General features: G+C 43.0%; 1 protein-coding gene across 2 annotated transcripts in view; it reads left to right on the top strand.

Moving 5' to 3' along the window:
* The window catches only part of CDH8 (cadherin 8), a 248,532-nt gene that overhangs the window by 207,217 nt on the left and 23,396 nt on the right, over positions 1-17,919 (top strand). For both annotated transcript variants that reach the window (XM_056862985.1, XM_056862986.1), the window contains exon 9: positions 5,189-5,306. In XM_056862985.1, coding sequence (XP_056718963.1) covers positions 5,189-5,306 — 118 coding nt within the window. The remainder of the gene's footprint in view (positions 1-5,188; positions 5,307-17,919) is intronic.

Here is a 17,919-nt window from a genome sequence, read left to right as displayed (position 1 = left end):
AGCAGAGGAGGATGGTGTATGAGGGAAATAAGAACAAAAAATTCGTGTGCTAAAAAAAGTGAGACCTATATATGAGAGAAATTTGAATGGACAAAAGAATTGGGGATGAAAATATACTGTATGGCGGAGGATCAAGGGATGCCAAGGAGACAGACACTGGAGAGAGATAATAAAGAAGAACTGAATTACATAAGCCAATTTGAAATAATAAACCCTACATTGAAAATAACCAACCAAATCTAGGTGGTTCTCTGGTCTTCTAGCTCTTCATTTGCCTGCCGCTTTCAAATTAAATCTCTATCAACTGACGTGAAGAAAGAAAGCTGTCTCTTGATACTATCTGAATATATTTACACATTTGGGGGTTAACTTACAGCTAAGTTAAATTGAGTTTGAATCACCTTAAGGGAGCTGATTACATCTCAACCTCTTAGAAAACCTTATTTGCAGTCTGTAAATATACCAAGTGAACCATCTAACGCACTTCATTTCTCCACGTTTTCTATTTTGGGCCCTGATATAATTGAGAGTGGCAACCACGGCGGCTGGTGACGTGACAGAATGCATTAAAAACTGTTGATGTATAACATTGCCAGATGAATTCTCCCTGCTTTTCTTCTGAGTCTTTAACAGCAGATCTGCTGAAAAAGCATTGCCACTTTGTGTTTGGTATTCTTTCCATACTTTTGCATATTTATAGTGGTGCTCCCCCCCTTTTTTTATTCCCTGCCACTTCATGCCAGATAAACAAATCTGATATTAATTAGTTGCATTAACGAGTCACCAGTTCGATAAGATTACACCTACTCTTAAGTCACCTCAATCTTGCTGCATGGTGCAGATGACTCAAAACCCAGAGAGTCTATATGCTCAATCTGAAATTATTTTATTGCGATGGGGATCAAGGAAATTCTCGTGATTTGAATTGGTTTGCAGGCATTTTAACAGATATTTTCTTAATTCAGTTAATTTCAGTGTTCCCACTTATGGATGCCCTTGATTTGGTTTTTTAAAAAAACATGTGCAGGTAGAGAATTTGATCGTTCTTAATAGCATTACCATCAGAGAGAGAGAGAGAGAGAGAGAGAGAGAGAGAGAGAGAGAGAGAGAGAGAGAGAGAGAGAGAGAGAGAGAGAGAGAAAGAAAGAAAGAAAGAAAGAAAGAAAGAAAGAAAGAAAGAAAGAAAGAAAGAAAGAAAGAAAGAAAGAAAGAAAGAAAGAATCATAGAGTGGGAAGGGGCCATACAGACCATCTAGTCCAACCCCCTGCTTAATGCAGGATCAGCCTAGAGCATCCCTGACAAGTGTTTGTCCAGCCACTGCTTAAAGTCTGCCAGTGAGGGGGAGCTCTCCACCTCCCTAGGTAGCCAGTTCCACTGGTGAACAACTCTTATTGGGAAAAGAAAATCCTAATATTCAGCCAGTACCTTTCCTCTTGTAATTTAAACCCATTACTACGAGTCCTACCCTCTGCTGCCAATGGGAACAGCTCCCTGCCCTCCTCTGACAGCCCTTCAAATACTTTAAGAGAGCAATAATGTCCCTCCTCAACCTCCTCTTCTCCAGACTAAACATTCCCAACTCCCTAAGCCTTTCCTCATAGGGCTTAGTCTCCAGGCCCCTGATCATCCTCTGCACTCGCTCCATTCTGTCCACATCCTTTTTGAAGCGAGGCCTCACTTCAATGAATGAATCCTACGTCTTTACTTTGCTGTGGCAGGCTTCCCAGCAATGACCCACCTGGCCCAGCAGGACTCATCTTTGGAACCCGCTTTGCTTTTGTCAAGACTCTGCTTTGTTTTTGTCAAGAATTAACATTTCAGGAGGTCATCCCATCTCTCCTCTCATGTGGGTGGGGGATTGTTGGGTGGGGTTGCCAACTTTTTTTTTGGCAATCCAGTCACAGCTGACTGGTAGGGTTTTCAAGGCAAGAGACTGTCGGAGGCGGATTGCCATTGCCTGCCTCCGTGTCACGCCCCTAGTATTCCTTGGAGGTCTCTCATCTACATACTAGCCAGGGTCAGGGCTGAGAGTATGTGACTGGCACAAAGTCACCCAGCAAGTTTGTGTGGCGCAAGTGGGGATTTGAACCTGTGTTTCCCAGGTCCTAGCCTGACACCTTAACCACTACACCACACGGGGTCTCTAGGGTTGCCAACAAGAGGAAAAGGCCAGGCTTCTGGTATTTATATTAGGCCTAACCAATCCAGAGGCTTTGTGTTGCCTGCCAATCCCAGATGATGTTTCACACCTCTGTTTTCTTCTGAGCCAGAAGAGAGTTCTGAAGCAGGAACTATTGCATTTTTGTGAATACTCAGGTTCGCTTGTAAAGCTTACATTTCTTTTTATGGTTTCTTCATGCTTCATAAAGCTGCTGTCCTTTACCCTGACCATATTAATGAAATCCAATAAAGAGATTGCCATTCAGATTGACACCTGTTTTTACATCAATTACACATAAATGACATATGGTGTAAAATGCTCTCAAAGAAACAAATGTAAACAGGAAAACATGGAAAAAGAGATTGTGCCAAAGAAAATAAGTGGGATGGCAATTTTTTTTGCAATGATGCATGAAAATTGAAAGAAATGGGGAAGGAGGAAGCATATCTGTGCATCCCTGCTTTGAGGTTTAATCAGATATGGTCTCAGATAGCTGGCAACCAGCCTTGAGATCAAGAAGGTCCCAGTCTGAGTAGGGTTGCCATGATGCCAAATTTCCCATCACCCTGTTGAGTGGCAGCAGGGAAGAGGGGGTCCATGGTGGGAGGCCTGCTGCTTTAGTAGGAGACCTGACTGTCTTATCCTGACTTGCGGGTATTCCTGGTTGGGAAAAAGACATGGAAATTATACTGAGGAAGGGGCCCAATTTGATCAATGAAACTGATATGGGGGCAGAAATCTTTAAATATATAGGGACCTTATAAAGGAGGGAGATAACACCCTCCGTGTTGATATGTTGTAATATTTTACATTTAAAGATCATTAGTCTTTTATCTAATTTTTGTAATTTATATTAGTTTTGCAGTTTTATTAAATCAGATAATGTGTATGTATTAATTTTGGCTGGTCAAACAGACCATATCAATAAATACAAATACACCCTCCTTATTGTGCATGAATATATAACCATCAAAAGAAGCATTCATGTCACAAGTTGTGGGATTGAAATCAGGGACTCAGACATAGGGTTGCCAGCTCCAGGTTGGGAAATACCTGGAGATTTGGGGGGCGGAGCCTGAGGAGGGTGGGTTTGGACAGGGGAGGGACTTCAATGCCATAGAGTCCAATTGCCAAAGCAGCCATTTTCTCCAGGGGAACTGATCTCTGTCACCTGGAGATCAATTGTAATAGCGGGAGATCTCCAGCCATCACCTGGAGTTTGGCAACTCTAGTGGGAAGGGATAATCAGCAGAAATCACTGCATTGTCTAAAAAACTCAAGGGCCCTTGAGGCTTTGGAACTGTGTGATTGGAAACAGGCAATGTATTTGTTGATGCCTTTACATGCAGTCCAGGCAAAGTCCAACAGTTCACAAGAATATTGATAAGATGGTTGTTTCTTCAAACATTTTCCCCAGACTGTTTTTTTTTCTTATGCAAATTGTCTTTGCAGCTCACATACAGCAAAAGTCATACCTTCTGGGGAAACAGTCAAACAGCAAGCTACTCATTGGCCAGCGTCCCTTTCTTTCTCTCCTGCTGCGATCTTGAAGCTCAAAAGTGCCAACGAGTTACTCCAATAATGGTCATTCATTAAACAATAATTTGGCCCCAAGGGAGGGGAGGGAAAAAAAGAAATGACGTACCCATTAGCACAGCAAGAAGAACATGGCAGTGAAAAGCTCTTGGAACGTGGCCAGGGCTGACAAAAAAGAAACATTTGCAGTCGTTCATTTGCATGACTTCATATATATGATAAAATTCCTCATTGCCTTGAATATAGGCCCGGGTGAGGTGAAGGTTGCCATGGTAACCTGAACTCTTAATTTCTTGACTTGAGTATCTGAAACAACAATAGTGACATTTCCCAAACATATTTCATATAGCAGCCCGTATCTTTTTTTTAAAGGGGAGTGAGATAATAAAAGGAAAAAACTGGATGGTGCAATGAGTGAGGATTTTATCTTCTGATATAAATTCGGCAGAAGATTATTACAGAGGAGCTTTAAGCCAAGCAGTGAAGAGATTGAAGCATTCCCCTTAATAGCGCTCCATCGACACCATGTCTTGGTCTCATCTTACTTCAGTCTGAGAGAGCAGTCACTTTAAGACAGCTGGCTAACAGCTTACATGTGATTTGATGGGATGGTCTCTGACTGGCAGCCTTACAGAGTTTATTTTAAGATGTTTAAATTAGTTTTCTTTTTTTCCCCCTCTCCAGTAATAATACAATGTGGGGTACTCAGTGAAGCTCATGGGCAGCAGATTCAGGACAGAAAAAAAAGGAAATAAAGATGGCTTTAAGAGGGGATTAGACCTATTCATGGAAGAGAACTCCATCAATGGCCGGTAGCCATGGTGACCAAGGAGAACCTCCTTATTCAGAGACTAAAACTCTGAATACTGGAGCTAGGAGGCAATGTTAGGGAGGGCCTTGGCGTCTATATTATTTATCAATACTGTAGGACAACTTTTCACGTGAATGTTGGTTGGATCCTCTCCAAATTCTGTGCATGGAAGCACAGTGTCCTTGCCTTCCCCATCCTAAAGCAAACTAAATTATCTCTAGAACTGCTGCTTCTAGGGGATGGAGGACCACCTGTAGGCCTGTGTAGACTAATTGCCCCCCTTGTCTTTTTGATAGGATTCAACCTTGCAAGCTTAGAGTTGTGTGAATGAGCATGTCCCTCACCTAAAGAACCGAAAGAACAGGCTGGATCCTCACATTGTGCAGACAAGAAAATCCATGAAGCAAATGATGTTGATAGGGCGATAGCCAACATCATTTGCCTCATGGATTTTCTTGACCACCTAAAATGGCTATGGGACCTGCATGGACAAAAGCCAGATGTGATGGGGGCTACAGTAAAGAAGAAAATGAGATGAGATCCAGTGAAAAAGCTGGCAGGATTCAACCCAGTGAGATTCGATTTGTGATATATCTGACCATAACCTCCCCTCCTTCACACACATAATCTGCCGTGTCTTTGTTTTAGGTAAAAAAAAAATCTTTCTTTTCTATTTTAGGTCATTCACACCATGAGAGCCATTGACAAAGATGATCCCAAGAATGGACACCACTTTGTTTATAACCTCCCACCTGAACTGGCCGAGAACTCCAATTTCACAATCCAGAAAAAAAAAGGTATGCTACGATGGAATGTAGTATAGACTACTTCATGTGTGTTTATCATTGTTGTCTTCTGTTTGCTGGGCCAATGTTCATTTTGTTTTGTTTTCTTCATAAATGAGGACATACTTTTTTTAAAAAAAAAAGTTTAGAACTATATCTCTTCAAAATTAATGGTTCTGGCACTAGAATTGCCGATATAAGGCACCGTAACAAAGGCAACTGGTGGAGAGGGGACTCAACAATGTCATCATTACATTGGGCGCTTTCACACATGCCGGATAATACACTTTCAGTGCACTTTGCAGCTGGATTTTACTGTGTGCAAGGGGAGAATCCACTTACAAACAACCGTTAAAGTGCATTGAAATTGGATTGAAAGTGCATTGTTCGGCATGTGTGAAAGTGCCCATTGTTGGTGACGTGCTAAGATCAGTTCCCGTTGCACTGTGACAGCAGCTTTTTCAGATGCTCACAATCACTCCCCTATTTCAGCCCCATTTTTCTCCCTCCGCCCAATTGAGCAGTAGCAGGAAGCTCCCGGTGGGGGCAGGAGATCCCCTGCCCCTAGCAGGAAAATGGCAACCCTAACTGGCACCATACGTTAGGATTTAGGTTAACATGAATTGATAACAGGAAATAATTTACCAAATCCCATCAAGGCTCAAATGTTTGGAGGAGAGGAGAGAAACAGGGGCATTACATAAACAAAGTCTGGGTCTGGAGCTATAACCAGGGTGGGACCAGTGGGTTCCTCTTCCCACCCGGAGCCGTTTCAGCACATATAAGCCTTATTTAAAAAAAAAAAAAAAGTTTTCTAATTTGTTCCATGATAATTTTTTCAGGTGATTTACTAGGGGGGAGAATATCCATTGAAGGTTGTTGTTGTTTTTGGTTCTGTCAAGTCACAGATGACTTATGGCAACCCCGTAGGGTTTTGAAGGCAAGAGATGTTTGGAGGTGGTTTGCCATTGCTTGCTTCCACGCCCCGACTCTTGTATTCCTTGGAGTTCACCCATCCAAATAATAATCAGGGCTGACCTTGCTTAGCTTCTGAGATCTGACAAGATCAGGCTAGCCTGGAGCTATCCAGGTCAGGGCTTCATTTTAATTAGTATTTCTTCATTTACTTCATTTTCAATCAATGTTCATTATGATTAAGAGATCAGTCAACAACAATTTAACAACACAATTTACATACAAATGTAAAATTAATATACAGAGATTAAAATTCATAGCCTTAGTGTGTTGTAATTAATTATTTAAAAGTTTGGAATATCTGCTTTCTCTAGGACAAAGTCTCAGCATAGAATTTGGCAACTTTAGAGGTGGTCTGCATTGGAGCAGTCTGCAAGGAGGAGATATGTGTAGAATTTTTCAGATCTTCCCGGGAACTTGGATAGAGCAGGGGTGAGATGTGTGGAATGGATGTCCTTATAAAATAGACAATGTGATAATACATGTTCCACTGTTTTGACTGCTTTCAGTCAGCAGGAACACAGACATTGGCCAAAAACGCATGGTCCCTTAACCCGCTTTATTCCCCGTTTCATCCAGGATCAAATTGACCTGGGCTGTGGGGAAACTGTACGCATTACCTTGAAAAGGAGGGACGAAACTGTGTGCAAATCCATCCATGTAAACAGAAAGCGCGGGAGATGTGCACAGTTCCTGTTTAGCTTGCAACACCCCCGCCCCCGGTGATTGGTCATTTCCTGGGGCAGGGAAGGCCCTCATTGGACAATTTGAAATGACCAATCACCAGGGGCATGGGGTATGTGCCAAACTAAACAGGAACTTCATGTCTCCGGCACATTCTGTTTACATGGATCGATTGGCACAGTTTCGTCCCTGCTTTTCAAGGTAATGCGTACAGTTTCCCCCCCAGCCCAGGTAAATTTGATCCTGGCTGAAACGGGGAATAAAGTGGGTTAAGGGACCATGGGTTTTTGGCCATTGAGAGTAGGGGATATGCAGGTAAGGTACTTAAAGGAATAAAGAATAATTTAAAGAAACCATGGCTGAAAGCTACCCACCTAAGGTGTGCATGGCGGAATTCCCCAGAAGTGATGCCACCATCAGCCCTCTCAGAAAAAGTTTCATCCCCACCTAGTGAGGAAGGGTGCCTCCAGCCTTGTTTGGGAGGCTCAGTTGGGCCTAGCCTAAGCTGCATACGTATAGCTGTATTGTCTATAGACAGAAATGGGTGGATTCTTTCATGGTTCATGAAATTATGTGTATAGAATATGATCGGGGAGAAGGAAGTCTGTGGCACAATTCTGAGCCACACTGGAGAAATTATGCTTGGGCCTGAGCTATGGTACCATTGATACATGACCTGTCTAACTTTCCAGGAGAGGTGTAACTTGTATGCTTCTCATTTTGAGGTACCATGATCTCTACTGTAAAATATTAATTTTTCGTTAATATAGAAATGTTGACTTCATGTTTTAACAACTTGTAACTTCTAACCAAAGGCTCTAAGAATACCCAGCTAGAAGAACTGTGTCAGAAGCTAGGTTTCTGTTTTGCTTATCTTTGCCAGAGAAGCATCAAGCATGTAATAAAAAGAGTGAGAAAGTTCAGCAAAGTTTGAAGGACAACCAGGGTTGCCAGCTTTAGGTTGGGAAATACCTGGAGATATTGTGGGTGGAGCCTGAGGAAGGTAGGGTTTGGGGAGGAGAGGGACTAGGGTTGCCAACCTCCAGGTACTTGCTGGAGATCTCCTGCTATTACAACTGATCTCCAGCTGATGGAGATGAGTTCCCATGGAGAAAATGGCTGCTTTGGCAATTGGACTCTGTGGCATTGAAGTCCCTCTCCTCCCCAAACCTTTCCCTCCTCAGGCTGTGCCCCAAAAGCCTCCCACCAGTGGCGAAGAGGGACCTGGCAACCATAGGAGGGATTTCAGTGGGGTACAATGTCATACAGTCTATCTTCCAAAGCGGCTATGTTCTTCAGGTGAACTGATCTCTGTCGCCTGGAGATCAGTTGTCATAGTGGGAGATCTCCAGCCACCACCTGGAAGCTGGCAACTGTAAGGATAACAAAGTTTAGCATTGCTATTAAAAAAAGGAAAGAGCATACCATTGTCTCGTTGTACTCTAGAATTATCCTTTCATTCACGCTGCTGGGAAAAAGGAAGAGGACAAATTTCTTTTACTGTCACCGAGTAATAAAATTTACTCCTGCCCTCATTTCCTGGCATATAAATATACTTGAAGGTCAGGTGGTAAATGAACAGGAGCTGTAAACAGACACAATAACTTTAAAGACTAACTTTCCCGAATATGTGTAGTGTCCCAAGAAATACCGCTTTCTACTGGGTTGATACCATAGTTTGCTATATTTAAAACTCTCAAGCTGGGCCTTTCTGTGGATCTTTTTTGTTCGTTTTTTTAACTTTGGATCTGTGCAGATCTTCAACAGGCCTACTTCAGAACTACCATTTCAGAATTTGATAAGGGAGTAAAGAAATAGTGGAGCGCTATTTAAAGGGATTTGCTCATTTTGGTTGCTGGTATTCCTGGTTTTTTTTAAAAATCATTGTTACACCATTAGCATACCATTTTTATACCACCGACACATACCTGACTCCAATTCTGGCTGGGATGTTTCGGGAGATTTGGGTTGTGCCTGGAAAGGGTGAAGTTTAGGAAGGGAGCTCAACAGGCATGTGATGCCATAGTATCCATCCTCTGAAGGAGCCATTTCTTCTGGGGGACATTTCCTCTGTAATCTGGAGATCAGTTCAAGAAGAATGTCAGGCCCTACCTGGAGGTTGTTAATGAGGGTTGCCAGGTCCCTCTTTGTGACCAACAGGAGGTTTTTGGGGTGGAGCCTGAGGAGGGTGGGGTTTGGGGAGGGGAGGGACTTCAATGCCATAGAATCCAATTGCCAAAGCAGAGTTCCCAAATTTTCGGGGTAGCTTCACGGGAGTCTCCTTGCATGAACACCGAAGTTTGGGGAAGATTTGCATCAGGGGGTCAAATTTTATGTAGTCCCAAAGGGGTCACCCCCCTCAATAGAAAAGCATGGTAAAGTTTACAATGCTTTTATATGGAGGAGGGGGTCGACCACTTTGGGACCCCATAAAAATGGACCCCTGACCCAAACTTTGCCAAACTTTGGGGTTCGTGCAAGGAGAGTCCCTTGAAGCTATCCTGCGAATTTGGTGAGTCTACCTCAAAAAATCCCCCCCCCCCCGGAAAAGTTTAAAAGTACTTACTTTTCATAGTCTGCAATGGCCGCTTCCTTACCAAAGACTCATGGGAAAACTCAGTTTCCCATGAAAGCTTGCAAAGGGCTTGCACAAAGCTATTCCTACCCAATAGGGAAAAACCTGGGGAAAGCCAAATAAAGCCAAATACCTATTCAGCTGATTCAGTGATCAGCTGTCCGTCTTCGGCTTTATTCCCAGTTTTAATATTCGGGTTAAATTAAACCCAAAAGAAGCCCCAAAGGCTTTTTGAGGGGGTTTGTTTTTGGTTCAGATTTATCGATATGCACAGCCCTAGTTCCAGTCAATTAATACCCATAGTGTGTGTTTTTGTGTATGTGCTGTCAGGTTACAGCTGACTTATGGTGACCCCGTAGAGTTTTCAAGGCAAGAGACGTTTGGAGGTAGTTTGCCATTGATTCCTCCACGTCATGACCCTGGTGTTCCTTAGAGGTTGCTCATCCAAATACTATCCAGGGCTGATCCTGATTAGCTTCTGAGTTCTGACAAGATCAGGCTAGCCTGGGGCTATCCATAGTGCCTGTACCCAAGTAAATACACCTAGAAACAACCAGCCAACGTGACCAAATTTCTTAGCATGTTTACATTTCACTGAGAGTTGAGATGAACAGTCCATGTCACTCATTAACCTCCCCTCTCCAATCTGTTACCATTTCAAGACTTCCTCCTCTCCCTCCCTCTGAAGTCACTCACGGAATGGCAGACGGACTCAGACCTCTCTAATTGTTTGCATCCTCAAACCAGTATGCTATTTTTGTGTGACTAATTGCACTGCATTAGTGAAGTAACCTTTTTTTCCCCCTCTGAGAGCAATGTCAAAGTCTGTTTTTTAAAATGACCATAATGTAGCTAATACATTTGCTCCACACACACCTTCAATGCTAAACCTCCCATCATACCAGCATCCTGCTTCCTGAGTTACAGTTTCAAGTAGTCCGTAATTAATGCTGAATGAAGCTCATCTTATTTTGTTCCTCGGAGAATATATATATATATACACACACACACACACACACACACACACACACACACAGAGAGAGAGAGAGAGAGAGAGAGAGAGAGAGAATGAGCCCCATGGCGCAGAGTGGTAAGCTGCAGTACTGCAATCCAAGCTCTGCTCACTACCTGAGTTCGATCCCAACTGAAGTTGGTTTCAAGTAGCTGGCTCAAGGTTGACTCAGCCTTCCATCCTTCCAAGGTCGGTAAAATGAGTACCCAGCTTGCTGGGGGTAAAGGGAAGATGACTGGGGAAGGCACTGGCAAACCACCCCGTAAACAAAGTCTGCCTAGTAAACGTTGAGATGTGACGTCACCCCATGGGTCAGTAATGACCCGATGCTTGCACAGGGGACCTTTACCTTTACTTTTTAATGCAGAGAGAGTATAAAAAGCCATCCAATTCGCTACCATCAGCCAAATATATTGGAAGGCTTAAAGCCATTCCCTTGATGGAAAGAAAGTGTTCTCATGCTTCTGGAGAAATAGAGACTGTCTCACATGTGTTGCTACATTGTCCCTTGTAAGTTACAGTCAGGCACAATTTATTATGAGTTTTTGTTAATTCTGACATTCAGTGTTTTAGCAATTATATTATCTTGAAATGGTTGTTTTCTAATGATATGGACTAGTTGGAAGCTGTTTGCAAATTTCTTGCACATGTTTTTAAATAGTTGCAATATTAAGTGATTCATTTATTTGTTTTCGTTTTTTTACTTTCCTTTTTCCCAATCCTGTGGTTCGAAATAATAAAACAACAGTAATAAAGAGCCATCATTACTCAGTGGCTGGTTCATATATGTCTGTGCCTAACTTAATTGCTTATCACTTGAATGCTCAGCAAAAGACATCCTTCTGAAATTCTCATCATTCAAATTTCTCCCTAGATTCTGGAGTTCCTAACTACTCAGTCTTGTTTCCAGCATGGTGCAGTGGTTTGGAGCAGTGGAATCTGATTTGGAGAACCGGATTTGATTCCCCACTCCTCCACATGAGCAGTGGAGATTAATCTGGTGAACTAGATTTGTTTCCCCACTCCTACACACGAAGCTAGCTGGGTGACCTTGGGCGAGTCACACTCTCTCAGCTCCACCTACCTCACAGCGGCCATTTATGCATGGGAGGTTTTGCCTTGGATTTGCCACTCTCTAGATGCACATTTTCCCCATCCAAATTCTCAAAACTCTGCATGGGGTCTTGTTGTTGAGTTTTGAGAATTTGGATGGGGAAAATGTGCATCTAGAAAGCGGCAAATCCGGGGCAAAACCTCCCATGCGTAAATGGCCAGGGTGTCTGTTGTGGGGAGGAGAAGGGAAGGTGATTGTAAGCCGGTTTGATTCTCCCTTAAGTGGCAGAGAAAGTCAGCATATAAAAACCAGCTCTTCTTCTTCTTCTAAGCTGAACTGATGCTTTATAAGTTATCCACTGTTTCCTTTAAAAAACAACAATAGGATGCTGTACAGAGAACTCGTGCACAGGATTCATTTATTTCATTTCAATCTTTCCCTGTTCTCTATTTTATGTACTTAAGTGCTGTCAAGTCACAACTGACTTATGGCGACCCCAGCAAGGGGCTTTCAAGGCAAGTGAGAACCAGGGGTGCTTTGCACTTGCCTTTCTCTGCAAAGTCTTCCTTGGTGGTCTTCCCCCCAAGTACCGACCCTGCTTAGTTTCTGAGGTCTGATGAGATCGGGTTGTACCACCCGCTTTCCCTCCCCTTCTCTGTTGTATCAGTGCACATTTTAATTTTATTTATTTTGATATTTAGGTATGTGTGTGTGTTTGTGTGTAAAGTGCCATCAAGTCGCAGCCAACTAGAAATCCCAGCAAGGATCTCAAGGCAAATGAGAACCAGGGGTGGTTTGCCATTGTTTTTCTCTGCGGGGTCTTCTTTGGTGGTCTCCCACCCAAATACTGACCCTGCTTAGCTTCTGAGATCTGATGAGATTGTGCTGTACAGTTCCCTTCCCTCCTCTTTTCTACTTTACCAGTGCACATTTAAATGTTATTTACTTAGTTATCCTCCTTCTTTTCTCTCCAAAGTGGCTTTCAACATCATTCTCTGTTTCTTCCATTTTATTTTCTCAACAACCACCCTGTGAGGCAGGTTAGACAAAGAGCGACTGGCATAAGGTTACACAGTGAGCTTTCATGGTAGAGGCAGAATTCTAAACTGGGCCTCTCAGATCCTAGTCCAACACTCCAACCACCATGCTGGCTCTTTCTGGCATACTGAATATATAAATGGGTTTAAAATAGAGAAAAATAAATGAATCGGGAACCCCAGCAACTAAAACAAGCAGAATGAAGAGACTCATAATGACATGTAAAATTAAAAGGCATATTTGTACATCCTTAGGAGATATCACCCATCTAGATGGACTAAGGGTCTAACTTAGTATATAGCAGGTTACACTGTCCATATAAGCTTTCATTCCATCCACTGGTCAACCTCAATGGGTCTGATCCAACCAGTTTTTCTACTGTTAAAAAAAAGAAGGAATGGTCCCTTTGGACCACCAAAAAAAGGAATATGCTGTGGATCACGAGACCTGCATGGGCAAAACCCATATGGGATGGGGGCTGTATTAAGGAGAGAAAATGGACAAGATCGAGTGGAAAAACTGGCTGGATCTAACACCAATATCTAGAAAACACATACTTGTAAGGGGGGGATCTTAAATATTCCAATCGTTAACTTTTTGGTGAATACTTTCATCTTGCACAGTCAGCATACCTCCTGCTCTAGTAGTCTTATTTTTGCTGAAACAACACCTGACTATTACTGAATAATATGCTCCATTTGCTGTTCTGGATCAGTCTGTCTTTCCGTCATCATTTGACAGGTACCTTCTGGGTCTTTGACGGGTTGTCCTTTCTCGGATATATAACTTTGAAGACTAACAGATGTTACTGCCAGGCAAAAGGCCTTCCTTTGCTCTCTCTACAGCTTCAGAGCATAAATTGCATTAGCAAGGATGTCATTAAACCGATCTATACTTTTTTATTGCCTGTAGAGGGTATGTCCAGAATGACTGCTGCTATGTCGTATGGAGGGTTTTAAATTTATCTCACCTAGTTGCTTTGTCCCCCAAATCCCTCATTTGTTTTGTCCCGCGCTCAAAGCAAATTTATAAATCTTTATCAGTGCACCCTATTCTGTTTTCTCGTATCAAATTATTCCTGTATGATGTACACATTTGTCAACATTATTCATATAAGTCAGCCAGTGTGGGGTAGTGGTTAATTAATGAGCTAGGACAAGGAAGAGCCAGAAAGGTGACTGGGTGACTTTGGGACAGTCATGTTATCTCTTAGCCTAACCTATAACTCACAGGATTGTTGTGAAGAAACATTGGAAAAGGGGAGAATCGTGTAAGAAGAAGAGGAAAAAGAAGAAGCAGAAGAAGAAGAGGAGTTGTTTTTTATATGCCGATTTTCTCTACCACTTAAGGGAGATTCACCTTCTCTTCCCATCCCCTCAACAGACACCCTGTGAGATAGGTGGGACTGAAAGAGCTCCAACAGCACTGTCACTTGCCCAAGGTCACCCAGCTGGCTTCGTGTGTAGGAGTGGGGAAACAAATCCAGTTCACCAGATTAGCCTCCAGCGCTCATGTGGAGGAGTGGGGAGTCAAACCCGGTTCTCCAGATCAGAGTCCACCACCAATTCTGTATGCCACTCTAGCACCCTTGGAAGGGAGGCAGGATAAAATGTGATGGGTTGCTTATATGTGATATCAGAGGTTGGAGTGTGAGTACTTTTCAGAACAGCTCACGGGCCCTGCAACAAAATGGCTGTGTGAATAGAACCAGTCACAAAATGGCTGCCACAAGGATGGAGTCCTGCCTAGGGAGACTAGGTCTCCCATTTTAGTGGAGGACCTCCTACTATCCACCCATTCTGCCCCTTACTGCTCAGCTGGGTGGTGGTGGGAAATACCAGGGAAAATGCGGGCATGTCCCAAAGTGACACTATCACATTGGGCGAAAGTCTAGTTTTTGCCCACAACTCAGTGGTTAAATCTTTTCAGGGCAACACTTTAGTAATCACCCCCAAACTATATGTTTAAACCTCTTTTTCTCCTGAAGGCTACATTTTATAAGTACCTTGTTTGCACAATATTAACTGAGGAAGGCTTAAACCATAGATATTTCGGCAAATGCTAGAGCATTGCCCCTGCACAATGATATCACTTTTGGGTCATGCTGGAAGTGATGTTATGACATCAGCACTATGCTGAAAATATAAGTCGTCCCCCCACCCCCCAATCTCCTTCTTCTTCAAGACAGCCTTTTAGGCTGGCTTTCTTTTGCTCAGCCTTCATCCCCCAAAGACTCACAGTTCTCCATGTGACGCCTCTGAGCTTCCAATCTGGTGCTGCACCTTTTAGTGTGTAGTTCTCCCCTGCAACGCTGTCTGCGTTACTGAACTAGTTCAGGTGAGCTGGGTGGGCTGATAATCTGAGGAGTTGCAGCTGGAGCTGGATCAACAGAGACAGGGCTGGTCTGTGGTTCAAATTCCTTTAGCTGTACCTTGTTCTCTCCTTGCTGTGGGTCAGATTGCAGTGGGCTCTCAGCCAGCTGAGGTTCAAGGAAGGCTGGCTCCTCCTGGCATGGCTCTTCCCCTGAGGATTCCTCACTTGCTGGCATCTGGGCCACAACAACCACCCTGGAGAACAGTGCATTATGTGTATTATACATAGAAGTGGCATATATTGAATATAAACAGAATATAAATGCTGCATACAAAATCATACAACATCCATACAAAAAGCCAATGTGGTTCCCATCTTATAGGGCTGGGGTACTTATTTGGGAAAGTCCAAATTTTAAATAAGGCATAAAAAGCACTGTTGACTCTTGATGCCTCTGCTCCGTATGGAACTTGAGGAGGCATACCTAAGGTTCCTACGAACAACCCCATCTAGGTGTTGACAGATGTGTTTAGCTTCAGCAACGTTGCCATATTACATGTCTTCCAGGCATCTTCTAGTACTAGAGCAATTTTCTCCTCTTTTTCTACTGAAGGCTATATTTTATAAGTACCCTGTTTGCTCGATATTAACTGAGGGATGCTTAAACCTGTCTCTGGCAATAAGATTATACTTAATTTGCAGCAGCGAAGGTAACTGATGTGAGGCAAGGAAAATAACACTGTTAAAGTTGTAAAATCTCAACAGAATACCTGTCTCTGTGCTATAAATAAACTTGCCCAACCTTTTCCTAGTATCACAGGTCTGTCTTCTCATTCTTTATCTTTCTTATTCTCCAAGTGCTCTCTTCTAGGAATATGTCTATTTTGTAGCAAATGGTTGGCCACCCTTTCCAATATTTTTAGATAATACATTGACATACATTGTTCATAGAGCTTCCATAATTAAAGGTGGCCTATGTAAAACCTACTTTAACCTTAGTGTCAGTTAAGAGAATCAGTCCCACCAAACCCACCCCAATTCTAACCCAAACTACTAATCCCCCACACTAAAACAGACACTCACACACAGACACACACATATTCACCATATTGATAGTTCTGTCCATCTGTATCCAGGATGCAGGGATCCAGACAGACAGATTCCCCTCTCTCTTCTGCCAAAAGCCAGAGGTAATCCAACACATTTTCATTGGACTGGACAGGCAAGCCTGTTGAACAAATCCAGCGAGAAAGGGGGCATCTGGTAAGCACTTTGTCCTCTTTTAGGTATCCATAGGTTTATCTTCAGTGGTGGGTTTTTTTTCCCATTCATGATTGTAACTCCCTCATTATCCTACATACGGACATGGGGAGAGACTACAAGTCGTGTAGCTTCCAGCAAGACCTACCATCACTAGTCTACCAAATCCTGCCTACAAACAAAGGACATTCCAGCTGAGCTGTTGCTTCAGTACAGGTGGAGGTTCTGAGATAAAAAAATAAATAAAGGTAGTCCCCTGTGCAAGCACTGGGTCATTACTGACCCACAGGGTGACGTCACATCCCAATGTTTCCTAAGCAAACTATGTTTATGGGGTGATTTTCCATTGCCTTCTCCAGTCATCTACACTTTACCCCCAGTAAGTTGAGTACTCATTTTGCCGACCTTGGAAGGATAGAAGGCTGAGTCAACCTTGAGCCGGCTACCTGAAACTGACTTCCGTCGGGATCAAACTCAGGTTGTGAGCAGAGCTTTTGACTGCAGTACTGCAGCTTCCCACTCTGCGCCACAGGGCTCATACTCTAAGATAACGAAAAGGAAAAAACTAGGAATTAACGTCCAGGCATGGTTTCTCTTTTTCCTAACACTGTAAGGTGATGTTTAGGAAGGTCAAATAGCACTGGAATCAAGGGATCAGAATGAGGTTAATCTAGCCCACTATTCTGTAACTAACATGTAACCAGCATTCATCCACTTCTATCTGCATACTAAATCATTTAAAGGCTGTATACATTTTCTCTTTGTTGCAGTGATTTCCTCTCGTCTTTCACACAGACAGCTTTCTGGCCAGTCATCCATAACATATATGTATAAAAGACATCTTGGTGGTGGAAAGTGCCATCAATTTGCAGCCAATTTATGGTGACCCCATAGGGTTTTTAAGGCAAGAGATGAACAGAGGAGGTTTGCCATTGCTTGCCTCTCTGTAGCACATTTGGATTTTCTTGGTAATACCAGCTTAAAGACAAAAAAGTATATTGTGGCACAAGCTTTTGTGAGCCAGAACAAGAGATGAACTATTTCTCCCTATCTGTACCAGTGTACCTAATGCCATCTTCTAGTGGTCATCTAGGTGCTAAAGGTGGCCCACTTGGCATATACTACAGCTCATTCATTTTCTATAGTGGCTCTCATCTAGTAGACCTGCCTCCCTGAGCAGGTGAGGGGGGCATCTTTAGAACTTTATAGAAGGTGGTATAAGGTGTGTGTGGGGGGAGATAGCATGGTATAGCTCAATCTCGTCAGATCTCAGAAGCTAAGCAGGGTCAGCCCTGGTTAGTATTTGGTTGGGAGAGCACCAAGGAATACCAGGGTTGCTAGTCATAAGACAGTTACAGGTTTGTTGAGTGAGGGAAATGTTGCAGTTTGCGTACTCCAGCTGTTTGAAGCTGAAGTGTTTGGTGGGGTTTCATTCGTAATAGTGAAAAGTAAGGGGACCTATTTTCTCTAGTATCAGAAGAGCAAGCCTATTATATTAGGGGCTGTGGAACACAGGCAGGATGCTGCTGTAGTTGTCTTCCTTGTGGACTTCCTAGAGGTACCTGGTTGGCCATTGTGTGAACAGACTGCTGGACTTCATGGGCCTTGGTCAGATACAGCACCGCTTTTCTTATGTTCTTATGTTCTTAAGTCGGCTGCAACTTGACGCCATTTTACACACACACATAAGGTGGCGGATTTTAATGGGGAATAA

This window comes from Euleptes europaea, chromosome 17 (assembly GCF_029931775.1).
Source record: "Euleptes europaea isolate rEulEur1 chromosome 17, rEulEur1.hap1, whole genome shotgun sequence".
NCBI classification, from domain to species: Eukaryota; Metazoa; Chordata; class Lepidosauria; order Squamata; family Sphaerodactylidae; genus Euleptes; species Euleptes europaea.
The sequence above is the reverse complement of the archived record's forward strand: the minus strand, read 5'-3'. Positions and strand labels throughout refer to the sequence as shown.